The sequence below is a fragment of the Fusarium poae genome, chromosome 4, assembly GCF_019609905.1.
Source record: "Fusarium poae strain DAOMC 252244 chromosome 4, whole genome shotgun sequence".
Lineage (NCBI taxonomy): Eukaryota > Fungi > Ascomycota > Sordariomycetes > Hypocreales > Nectriaceae > Fusarium > Fusarium poae.
In genome coordinates this window covers 558,016-578,309 of record NC_058402.1, presented here as the reverse complement: position 1 = coordinate 578,309, position 20,294 = coordinate 558,016, and the positions used below count along the sequence as shown (strand labels likewise).

Here is a 20,294-nt window from a genome sequence, read left to right as displayed (position 1 = left end):
CGGCAGGGCGATTGGTGAGTCGTGTTAACGATCTATGATGCTGAGGTACTACTAGTGTTGACATTGGGGTCAGTGCTTCCATGCTCTGAAGTCATTGTTAGTGGAAGATAAGGCAGGGGCTGGCAGAAGAAGCAAACCATAGACAAAGACATATCGTCTCGACATGATTTAATCATGAATGAAGTCATGATAAGGGAGTAAAGACTGATGCAGACGAGTAGAGATGTTGCGCATATTGCACCGGTGCTAGTGCATTCAGAATCACTTGAGCACCAACCGTAAAAGGATCATAGTCCACTAGAGAACATACTGAGAGGTATAGTGACTGACCTGAAAGAAGCCATGATTAAAGTCTTGTTTTGAAGCTTCAGTCGAATGCAAGGTTACTACGGATATAGCCAGCTGCGATGGCTGGAAACTTACCTTGCCGTTTTCCGACTCAATTTTAACCCTGCACCTTTTAATCGGGAGCGTTGCTATTCGCACACATCAACATTGCTAATCGTGTTAGGCGAAAAAAAATCCTAGACTTGTGTGGGATTAGCAATGTTGATGTGTGCGAATAGTAACGCTCTTAATCGCACCTTAATCGCACCCAATCGCTTTTTCGTTCACTGCAATTTTAACCTCACTCAAAGCCATGGCCAAGATCACATGGTTAATGCCGAGTGGCTATGCTTACAATCATCTTACTACTCTTGGCATTGTTGTACCACTGATGAATTGCTCAGCTTGCGGCTTCTTTTGCAACAAGCTACCTCAATTCATGCTTACAATAATCTCATTAATGTGAGATGTGCAGTGTGAGTAGGATACAAGGGATGAAGGAAAGAAAAAGGATAAAAAGATGGCAAAAGAATCTGATGAGACTGGGACTCGAACCCAGGAGGATTGCTCCACCAGGAAATTGGTGTTAAGGTTAACCTTAACCTGGCGCCATAACCAACTCGGCCATCTCACCGAACTTGTTGATGGAGCAACAAATCCCAAGTTCAGTATACAATCGCACGACTCCCATGCAACTCGCTGCACGGTATCGTCGAGTTGATATGCATGTCAGATATCTTGAGAGACGCCTTCGAAAGAGGCTGCAGTTGTCATCGTTCGCTAATCTGACTGTATCATCCCTGACTTGTCATATTCCGACTCCTTGAATGGCCGTTGATCCGGATAGCAGCTAGAGCAGGTACTCATTCACCCTGTTACTCAGTTCATCTTGCAAGTCAGCATCCCATCAACTTTAACACCACACCCTATCCAAGCTCATTCAAAACACCATGCGAATGAAACCAAACTATCATCTAGGTATGAAAATTCTGATCAACAAGTGATCAAATTGTTGTCAAAGCCTCCTAGTTGCATGACGACGCCCGTCGCCTATGTTCCGCGTCTCAACAGTCGAATCACAGGCCTTGATAGGACAAGATATTTGCTTTGCTTCGATTTCACCACACCGACACAGAATGTCGCAAGACTCTGAGTACATGCCAGCCAGGGGTTACAGGGGAACTTTCGGTGGTCTTGGGGCCTGGAAATACTCTCCTACCTGTTCAGGACAACTACAAAAGTCTCCGAAGTTGAAGATTGCTATATTATGATACGATGGTCATTGGTTACGATGCGCTGTCGCGCACGTGTCGTTACTGGGTTTGATCCTGCAAGGTCCAGCAGAAAGTTGAGGATACTGAAATATGATACACTGAACGCTTACGGAGTCAGTGTCCAGCAGGGTTCCCCGAGTAGAGGATTGGCACGGCTCAGCGCCACGACTCATGTACGATAATGCGATTAGGAAGTCAAGTTGACAATGTCGAACTGATAGCATATTGGATGCTTTGCTTGATCATGCCAGTTGAAGGTAAAGCTAGATCCCTAACATGCCGAGGTATGCGCTCGCTTCAGGTGAGGATTGTTTGTCAGTGTTAATAAGCCAATGAGTCGATTCGGACGTCGGAATGGCGAAAATCCTTGATGACAAAGCTTATCTCGGGAATCAAGACCATGGAAATCACATCATTTCAAGGGGCAAATTTTACAACACGACTTCAAAGCTACCTACGGATAGAAAATAGATAGATAGTGTCAAAACTCCAGATCCAGCACCTCGAGATATCCAGTGTTGTGGCTGTTTGTGGCGCATAACTCGGCCCAGAACCACATGATGCGAAAATCTATGTTGCCAGAGAGAAAACAGGACGTAAAAAGAGGAGACTTGAAGTGGAAATCTACGACGATGGGGACTTTTTATGTAATAAAATCGAGGATATTGCGGCAGTCAAAGACCCATATTCTTTTTCATCTGCCGACAAGCAACTTTAGTACTGCTACACTATAAGCGATACTGCAAGTAAACATAAAGTGGATTGACTTGACGATAAATTATAATTTGACTGGGTATTGAGTAGATATCTCTTCGCTATTGTCAATTGAGGGTCTCAGGATTAGAGAAAAAGGGTTCGGAATGCCCCATTGGTGACCCGTTCTCGTGCAGGACCTTTAAAGCCCAAGCGCGAATAGCGTCAAGTCCGTTGATGGGGAGTTTTCGTATGTTCTTCAGAAGTCCCTAGAATGATTTGTTGTCGATTTCGAAGCCTTGTATTAGTCCATCTGATAAAAACTTCAAGTGGCAAATGTCACCATTTTGCATCTCAAAGCAGAGCCTCCAGCAGACTTACTAAGACCGACTGCCGTGTTCTGTACGCTAGATCCGCCGTTTACAGGAAGCAGCCCCCAGACTATCCGCCCGATCGGTCGCTGATAACGCCATCCAAGTCTCAAAATTCGAAAGAGCTTCTTGTGAGATGATTGGACGAAAGACGCCTCAGGGCTCAAATCAGTGTGGGCATGGAAGCTGATGACTGGTGGGGTTACACTGAAAGTGTTGGCGCATATCTCAGCAGGTACTGTGCTGTACTGTGATATTGGTATGGGGAAGTAGGTACTCCGAGGGAAGACGCCTCGCGGACAATGAATCGATTAGATACAGAATATAGGAGTAGAGGCATCGAGGTATATTGTGTTTTGTCATGTTCTAGCGATAGATAAAAAGTACTGCACTTGTTGAATCGGTATAGGTACTCTATGACGGAAAAGACCCCTTGCTCATTCCCCGCCATTTCCATCGAACTTGGGTACTGGTACGTAGGAGTACAGAAGGGGAAATTTGTCACTTTCCATTCGGAAAAGAGGGTCCCCTCCCCGACGACCCGAACTTACTCTTTTCTCTCTCTCACAAAGGTTGTTGCTTTGCCTCCGCCAAACGTCACATCCTCTCCCACTTAGACATTGACACTTGACAGCACCTATCGGTCAGATTGTGGTTTTAATATTCATTCGCTACAACAAAACACTCCAAGGCCACCTTCGGAGACAAAAGAACAAATCACCGCCAATTTCACCTCCTTCCATAATCCAATTAGCGTCCAAAAAAGCCAAGAACCACCTGTTGTTGCACTGTTTCAAGTGGACCTTGGACATAGCGCTTTAAGACTCAGCACGCCATCCACCAGTCACTTTGCCTCAGAATAGATCCCTCCAAGCCTCCCCAGACTTTCACTCACAACCCCGACTATCCGGTTATTCTTCAGACAGGGCGTTGCGATATTGAACCATATCATCGCGCAACTTTCAATTTCCCACCCCTGGGTCTTTGATAACCGTGCATTACATACACATACACATACCTGTCTGCGCCATGGACAGCCCTGCGCTCGTCAACACCGTTCAGGGCCACTCCGACTCTGTTGCAGCCCCCGGAACCTCAACTTTATCTTTGAATCATATTTCTACTGGATCGTCTACATCTCATTCTATCTCCGAGTCAACAAAAAACCCATTACAAAAACATGCTCCTGTTTCTTCGGTGGCACCCGATACAACCTCGTCACCTCTACCCTCTACCACCAACGGTGACTCTTTGAAAGTCACCGACACCGATACCGACTTCGATTCCGAACAGCTTGAGGACAGCTCACAGCAACAACCTTCCAAGAATAACTGCGACCGACAAAGATCCGACCAAGAAATCAACCCACGACTCGTCAGGATGCCTTCCGAACTAGTTGGCAAGACTGTCAGTCCGTTCCTCAAGGAACACATCCCCGGTCTCTATGCACCCTTTGGCAAAGCATCGATGCCTTTATCTCCTCCCCCCACCAATGATACAACCATAGTACGAAAGAAAGATCCCAACAGCAAGTTCTGTTACCGTCACAGACCCGATTCAAAATGCCGGCGCGCAGCTGATGAGTCCAAGATGGGCTTCATCCAAAGTGTGAGTGTCTCTCAACAAGCTCAGCTGGTGTCTTGTCGATCGGACAACTGCTAACTCACCGCTAGGAACTGAACAGCCTATCTTCTGCCGATCAGGAGGCCATCACTCACGTTTGGTCTCTATTCTCAGCTGCTCCATCAAAGCATCGTGACTTGATGCTACAGGGAATTATTACACAATGCTGCTTCCCACAGCTCTCTACAGTATCACGCGAAGTCCAGGAGCAGCTCAAGATTGATTTCCTTGCTGCACTTCCCACCGAACTCTCCTACAAAATCCTATCCTACCTCGATACAGTTTCCCTATGCAAAGCCGCCCAGGTCAGCCGTCGATGGCGAAGCCTTGCCGACGACGATGTAGTCTGGCATCGTATGTGCGAACAGCATATTGACCGCAAATGCACAAAGTGCGGTTGGGGTCTGCCCTTGCTCGAAAGGAAAAAACTTCAGGCGTGGAGCCGCCATCAACAAAACCACCGACAACCGAATGCCGCCGACGTGGTTGAGATCGACGACGAGGCTGAGACACAACCTAACGAATCACGAAAACGCCAAGCTACCGACGACGAACACGAAGATTGCGATCGATCTGTCAAGCGCTCTCGGGCGAATCCTTCCAAGTCGCGACAACAGCTTGAAGCAGAGCGCAAGTTCCGACCATGGAAAGATGTATACCGCGATCGCTTCAAGGTGGGGTACAACTGGAAGACAGGCCGTTGCTCTATCAAGACCTTCAAGGGTCATGAAAATGGCGTGACATGCCTTCAGTTTGATGATAACATCCTTGCGACTGGCTCTTACGATACGACCATCAAGATCTGGAATATTGAGACTGGGGAAGTTATACGCACGCTACATGGTCACACATCGGCAGTTCGCACTCTTCAATTTGATGATTCCAAGTTGATTAGCGGTAGTTTCGACAAGACCATCAAAGTGTGGAATTGGCAGACTGGAGAGTGTTTGAATACGCTGCAGTGTCATGGTGAAGGTGTGTTGACACTCCACTATGATGGTTGTACCGTGGCATCTGGTTCCATCGACAAGACAATCAAGGTTTCTAGCTTCAAGACCAAAGAAACATTTACTCTCCGTGGCCATACTGACTGGGTCAACCATGTACGCATGGACTCGCCTTCTCGTGTTGTCTTTTCGGCATCTGATGATCTCTCGGTCAAACTCTGGGACCTTGAGACCAGGCAATGCATCAAGACATTCCTTGGTCACGTTGGCCAAGTCCAGCAAGTTCTCTTGATGCCTGCAGATTTTGAACCTGATGAGGTGCCCAGCTTGGATAACACCGATACCGTGTCAGTATCCAGTGGTCGAAGTAACACTCCTCCCGCAGAGCCTTCGGAACAGGTTGCGGATGCTCGGGCGTCGTATGGTTCGGGGTTCACATCCAATCCCGACCGACCCCTTCCCCCACGCTATATGCTTACTGGTGGACTTGATAACACTGTTCGCCTGTGGGACACTGTCAGTGGCAAGTGCATCCGCAGTATGTTTGGTCACGTCGAAGGCATTTGGGGTCTCGTTGGCGACACTCTCCGTGTCGTTACTGGTGCTAATGACTCCATGACTAAGATCTGGGAGCCTCGCTCTGGAAAATGTGAGCGCAGCTTCACTGGCCACGCTGGCCCTGTCACCTGTGTTGGTCTCAGCGACAGCCGCATGGCGAGTGGCAGTGAAGATGGCGAGGTCCGCATTTACAGCTTTGAGGGCGAGCGTGTTGAAGAACGCGGAACACCTTCATGAACACAGATCAGGATATTGAATCCATGATGATGACGAGCTGCTTTTCAAAAATATCCGCCATGCCTCAACAAAACAGCATTGGCTGGGGAACATGTGTCATTGCTTATTTTATTTTCTTCTTCTACCAGCCTTTGATCTTCAACATTTAAAACGGCAGCGGGAGTACTCTAATCGCGGCCATAAGCCGCTTTTTACGAATTTATTGCATTCAAGGGTGTTGGGAAGGAACAAATAAGTCCTTGCTGAGACAAGGACCAGAGGTCTTGGGAGTTATGGGTATGGGATAGTTTATCGGCGCTTGGGAATGGCCCAACATACATTTAAAAGCGACAAAATGAATTAGTTGGATGATTTGATATATCGAAGTTTCCTTTCGATTAACATAAAACAAAATACATTGATATGAACTATCGCTTCCTGTCTTGATTATGTGAAATCTGAGCAGAGTAAGATGTTTCTTGCTTACCGAATCCATTGCACCACGTAACTGCTCGTCAATGCATGCATTGTCCAAAAGGTTCTTCGTTATGCTATATCGTGAGATGGTGCTCATTGCCTCGCAAGATATCTGTCTCACCATTGTGGTTGTTAGAACCTCATACATTGTTTAATAAATGAATGACAATGGAGAGCAATTCATCAGGTTATCTTATTTTGCCCTTTCTGCTAGGCAAATACAAAAGGCCTGCCTATTGTCAAGGCCATACCAACTCATTGTTCAAGAAACTCCCCCCGTTTGTGAATCTTAGTGCACCTCCCCGAAATCTTTCTCTTCAACACCCCTAGCCCGTTTGCTTTCCCGCCCTCGATCGTTTATTTTCTCTTTGACCCTTTTTTTCGCCAGTGTGTGTGATGCTGTGTTAACTGCAAACACCGTTCAGTGCCTTTGACTGCAATGATGCATTGAACAAACTGCAATGATTCTTCCTCAGTGGGCATTTTCGAAAGATAAACATCAGGGATTCACTAGAGTCTCCCTCTCCTTTACTTTCGGTATATTTGGGATTGACATTGCGAGGTGAGTTTCGACGTTTCAATTCTCCAAAACTACAAACGTTGACGATATCTTCTTTATACTAGGCCATCATGTGCAAGGCAGTGCGATACGTTTATCCTAACTGCGGTCATCCTATCGTTCAAGACAAATATGTCTGGTCCGTCGAACGATGCCCCTATGCGCAGTGCTGCAGCAGGGACTGCTGGATTCCCAACGATATTCCCCAGCATCTGATCGAAGACACACCATGGCCTTACGACAATCTCACTGAGCCTTGCCCCATGCCTCATGAGCCTTCTCCTATACCTAATCAATCTTGCTCCATGTCCCATGAGAGGAGTTATTCGACAGAGAGCGCTACTCTATCTGCGAGATCCACCAATAACGACCAACCCTCTTGCATCGAATTCATGTTTACTAGTCCTCCTACACCTGAACATCAATTGCTGGACGATGAAGAAATGGAGCGTTTAATCCAGGAATTCTTTTTCCAAGAGAGTTTACCTGCTGCAACCAGCGGCGCAATCCCCGACGAGGATGTATCCTACTTGGATGGAGATGACTTTACACTCTCAGATGACCTTGTTCTCTTAAACGAAGACAATCACCACCAAACCGAAGTCAGTCTTGAAACAGAGCCCTTCTCCGACGAACAACTCGCCTACTTTGATGAGATCGTTCCTCAGACGGGCGAACAACTCTCGTTTCCTTCAGTGGAGGATATCATCGAATGGGAGCAAGTGCGGGCTGTGCAAGCGCCTCTTGATCAGTACAGTTTTGGACAAGACATGGACTTGGAGTGGCGCTTCGACGAATGGTTTTGAAGAAAAGACTTGCTTGGTATAGCGAAACTGATATTGGGATGGGAGCATGGGCACTATAGGCGCTGGGTTATAATGATAATGATAATGATAATGGGTTTGGGGTTTGGGTTTTGGGTCAGGGCATATTGGCAGGCGTTGGAGGGGATTTTAATTTCTAATTGCTTCGGCAGTGAATTGGTACTCTTGGGCTATACCTCGTACTTTGGGTCGATAATACAGATTAATTCAATTCATCACAGAGTGTTTCTTCAATGATATTCATGACTGGGAACTAAAGACAACACACAACTTTTGAATGCTTCATCACTTTGAATGGAGTTCAATTAGGGCTAGCAATCATAAAAATACATAACAGCCGGTCATCGTCAATAACAAATGAGATCCAAACCCCAATCAAACACACCAACTACACTTTGCGTGTCCTGCGCCTTTTTCGCACCTTCTCTTCGGTTCATTCTTGTGAGCTTTCCTCCGCGTCATCCATGGCATTAAACGATCGTCATTTCATATAGGGTATCGCCCGAAAGAGTATTCCTCCCAGTCGACTCGCTCGACTTACAGCTCATCCTTGCCTCGCTGGAAGTTCTCCTTGACGGCTTCAGTAGCACCGCTAGCTGCGCTGCCAACCCGGTCGCCAACAGATGAGGCAGCTTCGTTGGCTTGGCTCCTGAGGCTTTCAGCATTGGCAGCGGCGGTAGCATAAGCTGCTTGGAATCGGGACAGAACGCTGTCAGTGAAAGAGGGTTCCTTGCCACTAATGAGCTCAGAGACGAGACCGCTCACTGCTTCGTACTGCTTCATGGCCTCGGCGGAAGCGGTGATGGCTGATGCTGCAGCTGCTTCAGAGGCAATAGATGCCTTATCAGCAGCAGCGCCGGTGGCCTTGGAGGCGTAGGAGCCAGCGTCATCCCAGACATGCTCGTACCAGGCAATTTGAGTTGGCTCGCCATAGACCTGGCCACTAATTTGCTCGATAACGCTGTTCCAAGAGTCACCGATAGCCAGACCAGCGCTAGAAATTTGCTCATTGGCGGCATCGACGACAGAAGAAACAGTATCATCTACAGCCTTGACTGCAGACTTGACAGTGTCATCAGCAGCTGAGTAGGCAGATCCAGCCGCATCAGCAGCAGCTTGAGCAGCTGAAGCAGCCGACTCGCGAGCCACAGAAGCAGCAGAAGACGCAGACCCAACAAGGTCAGTGGGGGTAGGGGTGGCAGTCAAAGAAGAGAGAGCAGAGGATGCACCAGCCAGGAAGTTAGAGTATCGGTCCTGGGCCATGCCAAGGCCAGCGTAATAGTTAAGCTTAGCCTGCTGGAGGTATTTCTCAGGGACTGAGGAAGGGGTAGGTGTGGCAAGTCCTGCAGCGATGAGAGCACTCTGGTACTGAACCTCAGCCCAAAGACGGCCTTCATTCAGTCTCTGGGACGCAATAGACTCAATGCGCTCCCAGTCGAGCCAGGTGGGAACAGTAGTAGTGGCAGGCAACTGTGAAGCCGCGGTTGTGGCGGCAGACTTGGCCTTGTCAAATTGATCGCCAGCAGCAGAGACTGCCTTGTCGTAAGAATCCGAGACAGAAGACAGGAGCTGTTCATGAACTGGCTTGGGGGTTCCGTAAATTTGGGCAGAGACGACAGAGAGGGCGCTCGAATATTGCTCAGATGCACGAGACACAGCGTTCGAGTACACGGACTGAGCAGCATCGGTGGCGCTGGCAATCGCATCCGTATCGACGTAGTCGTCGAGAACAATCTGTCGGTGAGGAACCTCTTGAGCAGCAGCGCCGAGGAAAGCAGGCTTGACATGCTCATACTGGTCAGACAGAGGGGTCTCGTCTCGGTGCATCACAGGGTCCTCCTCAATCTCGACGAGTGGCTCCTTGCCATCAGCCGCAAGGGGCTCTTCACTACCATTGCTGACTATCGAAAAGGGGTCACCGATAAGCGCTTCAGTTGCTTGCGAGGCAAGGGGGTTCGACATACTGCTGTCATCTGACTCTGCGACATTGGTGGCTGAATCAATTACTTCCGAGAGTTCACTTGAAGCTTCTTCGCTGACGGCGGTGGCGGATTCAGACGCGGTTGAAGATAGAGACTCAATAGTCTCCGAGGCGTTTTGGACGACACTACTGGCGCTCTTCTCGCCCTCAGAAACAACACTGGAGGCGCCGCTGGCGATGGATTCGGCACTGTTTGATACGACCTCGGTGGCCTTCTCGATCACATTGGGTTCGTCAACGATGGACGAGGCGCTCGAGCTAGCAGCTTCGGCAGCTTGGGAGACCTCCTCCTTGACAGGCTCGGCATTCAATGCGCCCCAGAAGCTCTCCCAGCTTTCCTCGACGACCTCTTCAGTCTCGGCGGTGGCTTCTTCCACAGCTTCGGAGAGGCTGGAGGCAGCGTTATCTTCCTGGGCAGGAGTCTTTTCGTCTGCTTCCTTGGCTGCAATAGCTTGCTCGGCAGCAAGCTTCATGGCGTCGCTATCAAAGTTGTCTGATGTGTCTCCGGCAGTGACCTTCCAGCGAGCGACTTCCTTAAGTCGGGCCAATTCCTTGGCAGCGACAGAGGCTATTTCCATGCCTTCGTCCTCAACTCGTGCGGCGGCGTCCTGAGCCTCGAGAAGGCCAGGGTGGGTAACAACCAATTGCTTGAGCTGCTCAGTCCACTCGTTGAGAGTAGCCTTCAGCTCATGATACTTGGCCCAGTCCTTGTAGGTGATGCCGTCAGTCCATGCCCACCTCATACCAATCTGCTGCAGAGCGAGGTTTCTAGTCTCGTCCAAGACCTGGAAGTGAACATCAGCAACGGTGACAACAGTTTCCTGGAGCTCCTGGTCATATGTTTGGCGCCACTGTCGAATAGCTTGTGCCTTTTGCTTGATGGTCTTGCCAGAAGCTCGCACAGCGGAAACAATCTCTTCATCTACACCTTGTTCCTTGGATCCGGCGAGGGTTGAGATCTTGCTTCGCAGACTCTTGAGTTCCTTATCAATTGTGGCTTCAAGATCGTTGAAAAGCTTCTTGCCATTGGTGTTGACCTTTTCCTGAATCACACGCTTGGCAATTTCGCCAACGCGCTCTTCCAGATCAGTGGCACCCTCATCAGCCTGTGTGGCAAACTTGGTTTGCCAAGTCTCCAAGTCCTGAGCCACCATCTCCCGAGCCTTGCGTCGATTCGCGCTCTCATTCTCAGTGGCAGGAGGGGCCTGTACAGGGTTGATGTACTCCTGAGAAGGAGGCTCAGCAACAGGCTCGGGGCTCTCTGTGGCAACAGGAGCTTGAGACGAGGACTTAACAGGCTCGACGGAAGCAACAGACGTGGTGCTCTGAGTGGGTTTCTGGAAGGAAGAAGCGGCTGTTCCGGTCACGTAGCTGGACGAGTTAGAACAAGAATCAACACTCAAAAGGTAGGATAACATACCTTGCAGCATAGTTCTCCTGGATAGACTTGGACTTGTTCTTGTAACGTCCTAAGCGCTCACCAATGCGAACGAGTTGCGGCTCAACACTCTGAGCATAGACAGATCGAACGTGGGGCCAGACGTTGCTGTCGAGGAAAGAATAAGTCTTGTTGTAGGTCCAATAAGCGGTAGGGAGCGCAGTGGTCTTGGTGAAGTCGGAGGCTGCATCGTAGCCTCGAACAGCGTACGGGTGAACGTAGGCATAGCCTGGCTGCAGATATTCGTAGTAGACTTGCAATCCGTTGGTACGAGCGATGTCGTAGTATGGACCAAGCTTCTCCCCAGCTTTGTTCACGTGGGGTCCAACAGACTGGTCATAATGCGTACGTGCAAGAGCCTGGTACTTGACGAGCTGGGGTTGTCCATTCTTCTCCCATTGAGCCAGAGTGTGCGCTCGCGCCTTTTCGACCCAAGGAGCTCCATATTGAACAGCATACGCACGGGTGGGCTGCCAGACCTTGCTATCAACAGTGTCGTAGTAGGGACGGGCGAGCTCGACGTAGGGTGCTGCGTAATGGTCGTAGTACGGTTGAACTTGGGGTTGCACGGTGTTCTTGATCTGGAAGTAAGGTTTGCAGATAGATGGAGATGTCTCGTTACACTCCTCAAGTGATGAGGGGCATCGGAAAAGGACAGTGAGAATGGCGGCCCATGTCGCGAGTCTAAGATAATGTGGTCAGCTTAGGTCAAGGTGGACGACGATGCGCTGACTACAAGGATCGTGAAAAGTAGCCAGATAGCGCATTGACGCGCGTAGAAAACATACCTAGCTACGACATTGAAAGTCCATGCCACAATACTTCTTCTCTGCTTGATTGGTCTTCTGCGGCCAGCAATAGGCTTTCCATTCGACTTTCCGTTCATGTGGCCGTTGCCATTCATGATCGAGCCGCCGGACTCGGCCATGATAACGAACTACTAAGCTAGACGCGCACTGCGGAGGACGGTTGATGGAAGGCGTTGAAGAACGATAGCCGAGTGGGCAAGCGAACGGTAGCAGTAATCTCAACGACAATATACGTGAGAAGATGCGCCGTGGAATAAATGTGTTCTCTGAAATGAACAAATGGCCTTGAGAAATCAGGTCAGTTCGGGGTTATAGGGAAATTTCCAGGCCGAAAGTTTTGGAAGCTTCGGATTCGATTTGGCTTACCTGTGGTGCGCTACCGAAGGTGTAGCAGGGGTCGTGCTGTGCTAAATTGTCGAGTATTAAGCAAGCGAAAGGGAAAGGAACTCTTCCTGCGACAAGTTCGAGACAGAAGCGAGACGGCGAATAAAGCGACCGAAGACACGACAGATTGATCAATATAAAGCTCTTGGCTTTTGATGATGTTGAAGAGGAAAATCGAAATAGAGGAGAAGAAAGGGATTGAAGTCACTGATTGACGTCGTTTACAGTTGCCTTGCCTTGATCTGGAATCAGTCCCAGGTTAGCTGGCACTGTTAGCTCGCACATCACTTCTGTGAAGTGGTGTCATCCAGTACGCCATGTCCCTATTACTCCACCAAGTTCGGCCGGCAACAGATAAGCTACGCTCAGCGATTTGCATCCTTTACTGCAGCTTCGAAACAGTTTGCATGGTTGCGACGTCATTAGGAACAGTCCAAGCTTGCTTTACCCCGGGCCCTCTTTGATGTCGCAGACAGGAGAATTCATCATGATTGGCCCATCTGGGGCAAAGTCAAACATAATACGTCAGGGAGGCTTATAACAGGAGTCAACAATGGTTCTTTATCATTGACTAGCTCTGCCAAGAACAAGAAATAGTGTCGACTAAGCTTATATGAGAGGCTTGAATCGAAGGTTTTTGACAGCTTTTGGATGCTCGTGTCTGCTGCAGTGACATACTGAACTGGCCTGAATGAAGCGAAGCATGCATGGGACGAAAGCTATAGCCGATAAACTATTCCCATGTGATAGCGATGCTCCCAAAAAGTGACAGCCAACTACCCTGAACAGTACGGATACCTGATATCATTTATTCTGCTTGCCATCAAACGGAGTGAAGTGTTGATATGAACTCGAACTTGATTAATATCTGCACACTTTTGTTGATGGTTATACATTTTACAGCATTTTGAAGACTTTGTTGAACACTTCATTATGGAATACGTAGCCAAATGACGATATTAGGCCTGCAGCTAATTTCAACCACGTTTCCATCCGACCTTAAAACAACATCATACTAAAGACATGACCACCGCGGGAGCTTTTGAGTTTCCCTCAACTCTGCAGTAAGCTACAACTTTATCGTATTAGAAAAGAAATTGCCTTGTAAAAGAAAATTGTACACCTTGGATCTTCATCATGACATCAATCTGATTGAGCACGTGAGGCTTTGTTATCGCCGGAATATTACTACCCCGACCCGCAGGCAATAAGGCCAGACACTTTCAGGTTGGGTTCATTCAACTCAACTGTGGGGTGGCGGCTAGTGGCTCCTTCAACAGCCCGGGCAATTATTAACAACCACGTCTCTCAACATTTTGATCAACTCTCTTTGTTACGACTAATCCTGCGACACTTTGCATTATCCGACGCCCAAGGTACGGGAGAATTGAATTCGTACTACTTCTTAGATCTCTAAGAAGGTTGAAACCTTCAACTCAACCCAGGATACTTGGACTTCACTCACCGGTATCTTTGCCGTTCTGGAGTCTGTCTCTGTCTCCCTTCAGACCCCTCGGATATTATCCTAGTAGCTGGCGCATGCTCCTGTCGGCAACCCTCCAACAATAAGCCCCTTGTGGGCGCGATCGTTTCTCCCGATTCGCTTTCGCCGAGTTGATTCTGCCGTCATGGAAGACCCAACTTCAATCCCAAAGGCTAAAAGCCATACCCGTAACTCGACTCGATCCGACGACTTTCTACAGCCATCCGATGGGGCCCCTGGCATTTGTCGAATATGTCGAGGCGAAGGAACACCAGAAGAACCACTGTTCTACCCCTGCAAGTGCAGTGGTAGTATCAAATATGTTCATCAAGATTGTTTGATGGAATGGCTCTCGCATTCACAAAAAAAGTACTGTGAGCTTTGTAAGACATCCTTCCGGTTCACCAAGCTATACGCACCCGACATGCCCCAATCTCTGCCCGTGCACATCTTCATTGGACACATGGCAAGATATCTGTTGCAAAATGTTCTCGTATGGCTTCGTGGAGCTTTGGCCATTAGTGTATGGCTATGCTGGTTGCCATACTTTATGAGAACCGTATGGTCCTTCATGTTCTGGATCAGCGACGAAGGGTTCGGCAACTCTGCGTCTCATACCAACGCAACATTATCATCCAGCTCTGAAGTTCAAATGGCCTTAGCTCTGGATGTCGATACATGCCCTTCAAGCCCCTTATTCGCGCCTACGACGACCTCGGCAGCTGCTAAGGCGTTGTTCGATGGCCTATCAGATCAGAATATTAGCGATTTCCTTGTCCGAGTGTTCCTGGGAAGCTGGGGTTTGTCTACCAAGCCTGACCGACCCGATGCACCTCTGGAATCAGCCAACACGATTACTTCCGGATCTGCGTCTATACCGCCAACATTGCTTGGTGAAGTAGCCTTCTTGAACAATCTTACTCGCAATCCCACAATCAACCGAGCAGTGGTTTCAATTCTTGAAGGCCAGATAATCACTATTCTAGTTATCATGTGCTTTATTTTGGTCATACTGGTACGAGATTATGTGGTCCAGCAACAACCGGAGATGAACATGCGTGCAGCATTCGCAGCTCCCGAAAACCCCTTGGCGCAACAAGAACCAATGCTAGTTCGACCTGAGGATGTGGAAGACCTACCTGGCCCGGACGAATCAGACGACGAAACTCTTGACACTGGAGAACCCATTGCGACCGCCAACGATGTCGACTTTGCTGTCGAGGTTCAGGCCGAAACACGACGACGCAGGCGAACAAACTCTGATCTCGTACCCCCTGAGAGTCTTGCAAGCGGATTTTCCGAAGCAGATGCTGCTGGAGCACATCTTCCAACAGATATCAGCCCCACTGAGGAACGTGCTAGTGTTTACGATTATCTACGTATCTATCGCCAAGCTAACGGCGACCATGAAAGGATTCTAGAGATCATCCACGAAGAAGGGCTTGAAAGGAAACTGTCCTACTGGGTTGATGTCACTCGGCGGGCTCTTCGAGAAGGAGATGATGCTCCTGGTATCCATGTCCATCATGCCCATGGTACAGAATCCATTCGAGGGCGTGCAGGGAGCTTTGGTTCTACTGCTGCCAGCTCCTCCCGAAATGCCTTCACACCTAGCTCCGATGAATCTCCCGCACCAATGGATGCACCTGGCGAACACTCCTCCTCCAAAGGCAAGGAAAGAGAACAGGTGCCATTTCTTCCTGACTCGGAATTTGAGTCGGTCCCTATTGGATCGTTGACAAGTCTTTCCCGACCTCGAGCTGTCTCGGATGGCCCTCAACTGCAGGATTCCGTAAACCCATTGGCTAACAACAGCTGGTCGTTTGCTGGGTTGCCCCCTACTGTTCAAGATGAGTCGCCATCTGATGACCGTCATGCCCAATCAATTTTTGCACCTGAACAGAGCGAGAATTTGATCCATGATGCATGGGATGAAGCTGGTCCGTCAAGCTGGCTTAGTGTCGCCCCTGACGAGAGAGAAGGTGACCCCCAAATTGAATCGTCTGAACCGCTTCAATCGGAACTGCAAAGACCCCAACAAGTTGACACTGCCCCAGCAGTCGAAGATGATCGACCTGCTGGTTTGGTCAACCGAGTGACAGATTTCATGTGGGGTGACCTGGATGATGCTCAACAAGATGGACAACGTGCAACGGCGGTTGGGGCTGCGGCTGCCGACGTCGCCGCCCAACTTGATGATACTGATGGCTGGGAAACCGAGCTTGAAGATCTTCCAGAGGTCCCACCTCCTGGGCCTCGTGTGGCCGAGGATCCCGAAGAGCCTGAGGATATGGGTGATGCCCCTGGTGCAGGAATTGACCAAGAAGCCATGGAAGACCTCGAAGATTTCGAAGGCGTTATGGAGCTCATTGGTATGCGCGGTCCTGTTGCGGGACTCTTCCAGAATTCCATCTTCTGTGCGGTTCTCGTCTCTGTAGCAATCTTTGCTTGCATTTTCTTCCCCTATAATTTCGGACGTGTCAGTGTCTGGATTCTTGCTAACCCTATGCGCCTCCTCCGCTTGATATTCGAGTTTTCGAAACTCCTGCAAGATGCAGCTGTTATGGCAGTTGGATTTGGTCTATGGGTTGTTATTAACCTTGTCGACATGTTTACCGGTATCATTGGAGGTTTTATTGGCGCCAAAGTCCTGTTGGCGAGGAAGGCCTCATGGGCCCTCTGGACCAGCGCTGGTTCACGAGTTCTGGACTATACTTTTATGGAAATCCCCATGTCTGCTGCAGAGATGCAAAACTTTTCCGCCGTCAGCCACAGCGCACTCCTTTCTGTCAAGAGCAACATCGGCACGCTCTTCACAACTGTGGGCAAGGTCTTGGGCTTTATCCTTGGTGGCCACTTCCTGAACAGCGACTTGTCCATGGAGACCATCACCTTGGCAGCTAATACTGCCTGGGCCCAATTGGTTGCTATTTCATCTGCGCTATTGAAGCCAAACTCATGGGTCATCAATCTTGGCGAGTCTGAGGGACCTCTCTCCGTTAACCCCGAGTTGGCCCACTGGTCCGGGCTGGACCGATTCTGGGCTATTTCAGCAGGCTACGCAACAATCTTTTTTGCGGGTGCACTTTATCTCAGACGTGGAAGCCCATTCTCTCGAGGACATATTCTGCAAGCCTGGGAAGCTGGTATAATCGATACTCTGCATCAAGCGAGCGGCATCATGAAAGTCATCATGATTATTAGTATTGAGATGCTTGTGTTTCCGCTCTACTGTGGACTTCTCTTGGACGGAGCTTTGCTTCCCTTGTTTGAGAACACGACCTTCAAGTCTCGACTACTTTTCACTTACAACTACCCTCTTACTTCGGTCTTTGTTCACTGGTTCGTTGGTACTGGATACATGTTCCATTTCGCGCTCTTTGTATCGATGTGTCGCAAGATAATGCGCCAAGGTGTTCTCTGTGAGTTCTTTCAGCACCATCTACAAAGATTTTGGCTAACATGGTACAGATTTCATTCGCGATCCAGATGATCCCGAGTTTCACCCCGTGCGCGATGTTCTTGAGAGAAACCTCACCACTCAACTAAGGAAAATCCTCTTATCGGCCTTTGTATACGGTGCACTGGTCATCGTTTGCCTGGGAGGTGTTGTGTGGGGTCTCTCATGGGCAGTCCCTGGAGTTCTTCCAGTCCACTACTCGTCTAATGAACCAGTGCTCGAATTCCCAGTGGACCTTTTGTTCTACAACTTCCTTATGCCGCTTGCTGTCAACTTCTTCAAACCAGGCGATGGACTTCACGCCATGTACACGTGGTGGTTTAGAACCTGTGCTAGAGGCTTGCGACTCACTTATTTCCTCTTTGGCGAGAGGAAGATTGATGAAGAAGGAACCCTACAGCTTGGAAATGCCGCCGGACACCAAGAACTTCCCTGGTACAAGACGTTGTTCCTGGAGTTGAATAACAGCTATAATGTTGTACCCAAGACATGGACCGACTTTTTCGATGGCGGCAATGCTAAGCCAAGGACACCTCTCAGTAACCTTGAGATTACCAAGCTTACTCGTAGTAAGAACCAACTGAAAGAGGCGAACCAGCTCGTCGAAAGTGGGCATTTCGTTCGGGCGCCCGCCTCTGATCGAGTGAAAATCCCCAAGGGTAGAAAGGTTTTCCTTGAAGTCGACGAAAATGGCCGAAGGAGTGACGGGCAAAACGATGCCGATCTTTACGCCAGCAACCAGTACCAGATGGTATATGTCCCACCACACTTCCGGGCGAGAATATTCCTTTTCATCTTTTTCATCTGGATCTTTGCGGCAGTAACAGGCGTCGGCTTCACCATCATTCCATTGGTGTTTGGCCGACGAATGTTCAAGATGTTGATCCCGCAGCATATCCGAACAAACGACATTTATGCATTCAGCATTGGCGTTTATTTACTAGGCACTGCAGCTTATCTGGCGTTCCACATTCGCAGTGTGAGGACAAAGATCCAAGACGGCTTCTTAGCTGTCCGTGCGTCCCTCACTGCTGGCAATCTTGAGCGTCGGGCCGCTGCTATTTTGTTGCAAGGAGTCAAACTGGTATATGCCTACTTTTTCCTATACATTGTTTTCCCGTTGCTGGTCTCGGGACTTATGGAGCTATATCTTGTGCTACCTTTGCACACTTATATGCACCCCCCTACAGCAGAGTCCGTTCAGGCATCAAGAGCTGGAGGCTCTGAAGCAAGTCGTCATACGGTTCGCGTCATCCAAGCTTGGACACTTGGCTTGCTCTACCTGAAGCTCGCGGCTCGAATGGTTACCGCCATGTTCCCGGATACTCGCCCTGCTTTAGCTGTTAGGACCATAACGCGAGGCGGCTGGATGCGTCCCGATACTGGTATTTTGACCCGAGCTTTCATCCTCCCTGGCCTGGCGATTGCAGGAGCTGCCATCTTTGGACCCCCAGCAATTGCTAGTACTTTTATCAAGTATAACTTGATTCAGGGTGCCCAGCCTGGAGGGAATGAATTGGCGGAGGCTGCGCGACTTGCAATCATATATCGACACTCTTACCCAGCCGTGGCGCTATTTGCGTTGCTGATCAAGAACACAATTGGGTTGGTCAAGGTGTTTAATGGTTGGACCGCTCGCATCCGCGATGAGGCCTACCTTATTGGGGAAAGGTTACATAATTTTGGTGCCGCTGCTGCAGGAGCGGGAAGGGTTAGAGGTGCATGGAGAGCGGGAGGGGCAAGACTATAAAGCGGATATGAAGACTGGGCGGTTTGATAGACATCCATTAGAGATATTTTGATGTTTAAGCGTTTGTTGTTTAATTCATCATCATTATTAGAACACACGGCATATGTCACTATGCATTTGGAATGAAGCCACAAACATGTTGTTACCCTGCACGAGAGTGGGTGCCATGACTTGAGACAAAACACATCAAAGTATTGATTCGTTCAGATGACCTTTTTGTGCGCTGTTGTGTATTTAAAAAATGCCTCTTTCTTTTTGTATTACCCTGATCCTGGCCTGTCATCTCAACTTAGGGCAAAGCGGTGGATATGTGTGCATCATATTGATCAATGCTAGCATCTTTTTATAGCCCTTTAATGAAACTCGGGTCTTAGACAAAGAAAGTGGCGGATCCCTGTCAACGTCACAGAAGGACAATGCGTGACCCCCAGAGTGATGCACATAATAAAGTGAAAAATAAGTGAGAAATATAGATGTACTGCAAGACATGGATGGATCTACTAGTCTAGAACACCTGGGTCGAATGCCAACGCATACATGAAGGTGAAGGGGACAGTAAGGTCAGGCACAAAGAGTCATAAGGAGAGTCACGTGTATGCGTCTGTGACACTTGATTGCTGTCCAATAGTGGGGTCCTTCAAGGAACGAAACCGCTCTTGTTGCCCATGGTTGCCAGATACCATTCCTATATAGGAATAGTGCATGATGCTGGCGTAAGGAGAATGGGGGGGCTGGTTGGCTCTGTGAAGTGTCGCATCAACAGACAGCGAGGGTCACAGGCTAAACATTCAACATTCAACAACCTTTGACATCCCGCCGCGCGACGTTTCCTATCCATGGAACTTCCGCTCTCCAGCGGCCGCGACTACTAACTAACAAGCAGCAGAATTCTAGCGACTCGACGCAATCTAGCTGAGACTTTTAGCAAGTGCGGTTGCGACTCGGCTTCATTCACATCCAAGGTGTCTTTCAGTCTGATCCCCTTCTGATCAACGCTGGGTCCTTTTGGAATCGGTGAGCGACATCTGCCCGCCACTTCGCCCAGGAACAGGGCGACTGACTATGGCGACAGTTGCGCAGTGACAACATCAAATCACTCAACGAATTCACCAACGACTTT

The 20,294-nt window shown here is 49.0% G+C and overlaps 5 protein-coding genes and 1 non-coding gene across 6 annotated transcripts; 3 read left to right on the top strand and 3 right to left on the bottom strand.

The window, feature by feature from the left end:
• Nucleotides 1–861: 861 nt before the first annotated feature.
• Nucleotides 862–961, bottom strand: FPOAC1_010294. Its single transcript has one exon. It is a non-coding gene; the product is annotated as a tRNA-Leu (tRNA).
• Nucleotides 962–3,694: 2,733 nt separating this feature from the next.
• On the top strand, nt 3,695–6,030 carry SCON2 (E3 ubiquitin ligase complex SCF subunit scon-2; the record flags this gene model as incomplete). The annotated part of the gene is made up of 2 exons (XM_044854687.1): nt 3,695–4,273; nt 4,339–6,030. 2 exons carry the CDS (start codon nt 3,695–3,697, stop codon nt 6,028–6,030), a joined length of 2,271 nt encoding a protein of 756 aa, XP_044702000.1.
• Nucleotides 6,031–7,116: 1,086 nt separating this feature from the next.
• FPOAC1_010292 (uncharacterized protein) lies at nt 7,117–7,851 on the top strand (the record flags this gene model as incomplete). Its single annotated transcript, XM_044854686.1, has 1 exon — nt 7,117–7,851. One exon carries the CDS (start codon nt 7,117–7,119, stop codon nt 7,849–7,851), a length of 735 nt encoding a protein of 244 aa, XP_044701999.1.
• Nucleotides 7,852–8,406: 555 nt separating this feature from the next.
• Nucleotides 8,407–12,192, bottom strand: FPOAC1_010291 (uncharacterized protein; the record flags this gene model as incomplete). Its single annotated transcript, XM_044854685.1, has 4 exons — nt 8,407–9,770; nt 9,834–11,221; nt 11,271–11,972; nt 12,077–12,192. 4 exons carry the CDS (start codon nt 12,190–12,192, stop codon nt 8,407–8,409), a joined length of 3,570 nt encoding a protein of 1,189 aa, XP_044701998.1.
• Nucleotides 12,193–12,233: 41 nt separating this feature from the next.
• FPOAC1_010290 (uncharacterized protein) lies at nt 12,234–13,186 on the bottom strand (the record flags this gene model as incomplete). Its single annotated transcript, XM_044854684.1, has 3 exons — nt 12,234–12,381; nt 12,464–12,504; nt 13,160–13,186. The coding sequence occupies 3 exons, from the start codon at nt 13,184–13,186 to the stop codon at nt 12,234–12,236; spliced, it is 216 nt and encodes a 71-aa protein (XP_044701997.1).
• A 923-nt stretch (nt 13,187–14,109) lies between these two features.
• On the top strand, nt 14,110–19,174 carry FPOAC1_010289 (uncharacterized protein; the record flags this gene model as incomplete). The annotated part of the gene is made up of 2 exons (XM_044854683.1): nt 14,110–17,386; nt 17,436–19,174. The coding sequence occupies 2 exons, from the start codon at nt 14,110–14,112 to the stop codon at nt 19,172–19,174; spliced, it is 5,016 nt and encodes a 1,671-aa protein (XP_044701996.1).
• Nucleotides 19,175–20,294: the final 1,120 nt, after the last annotated feature.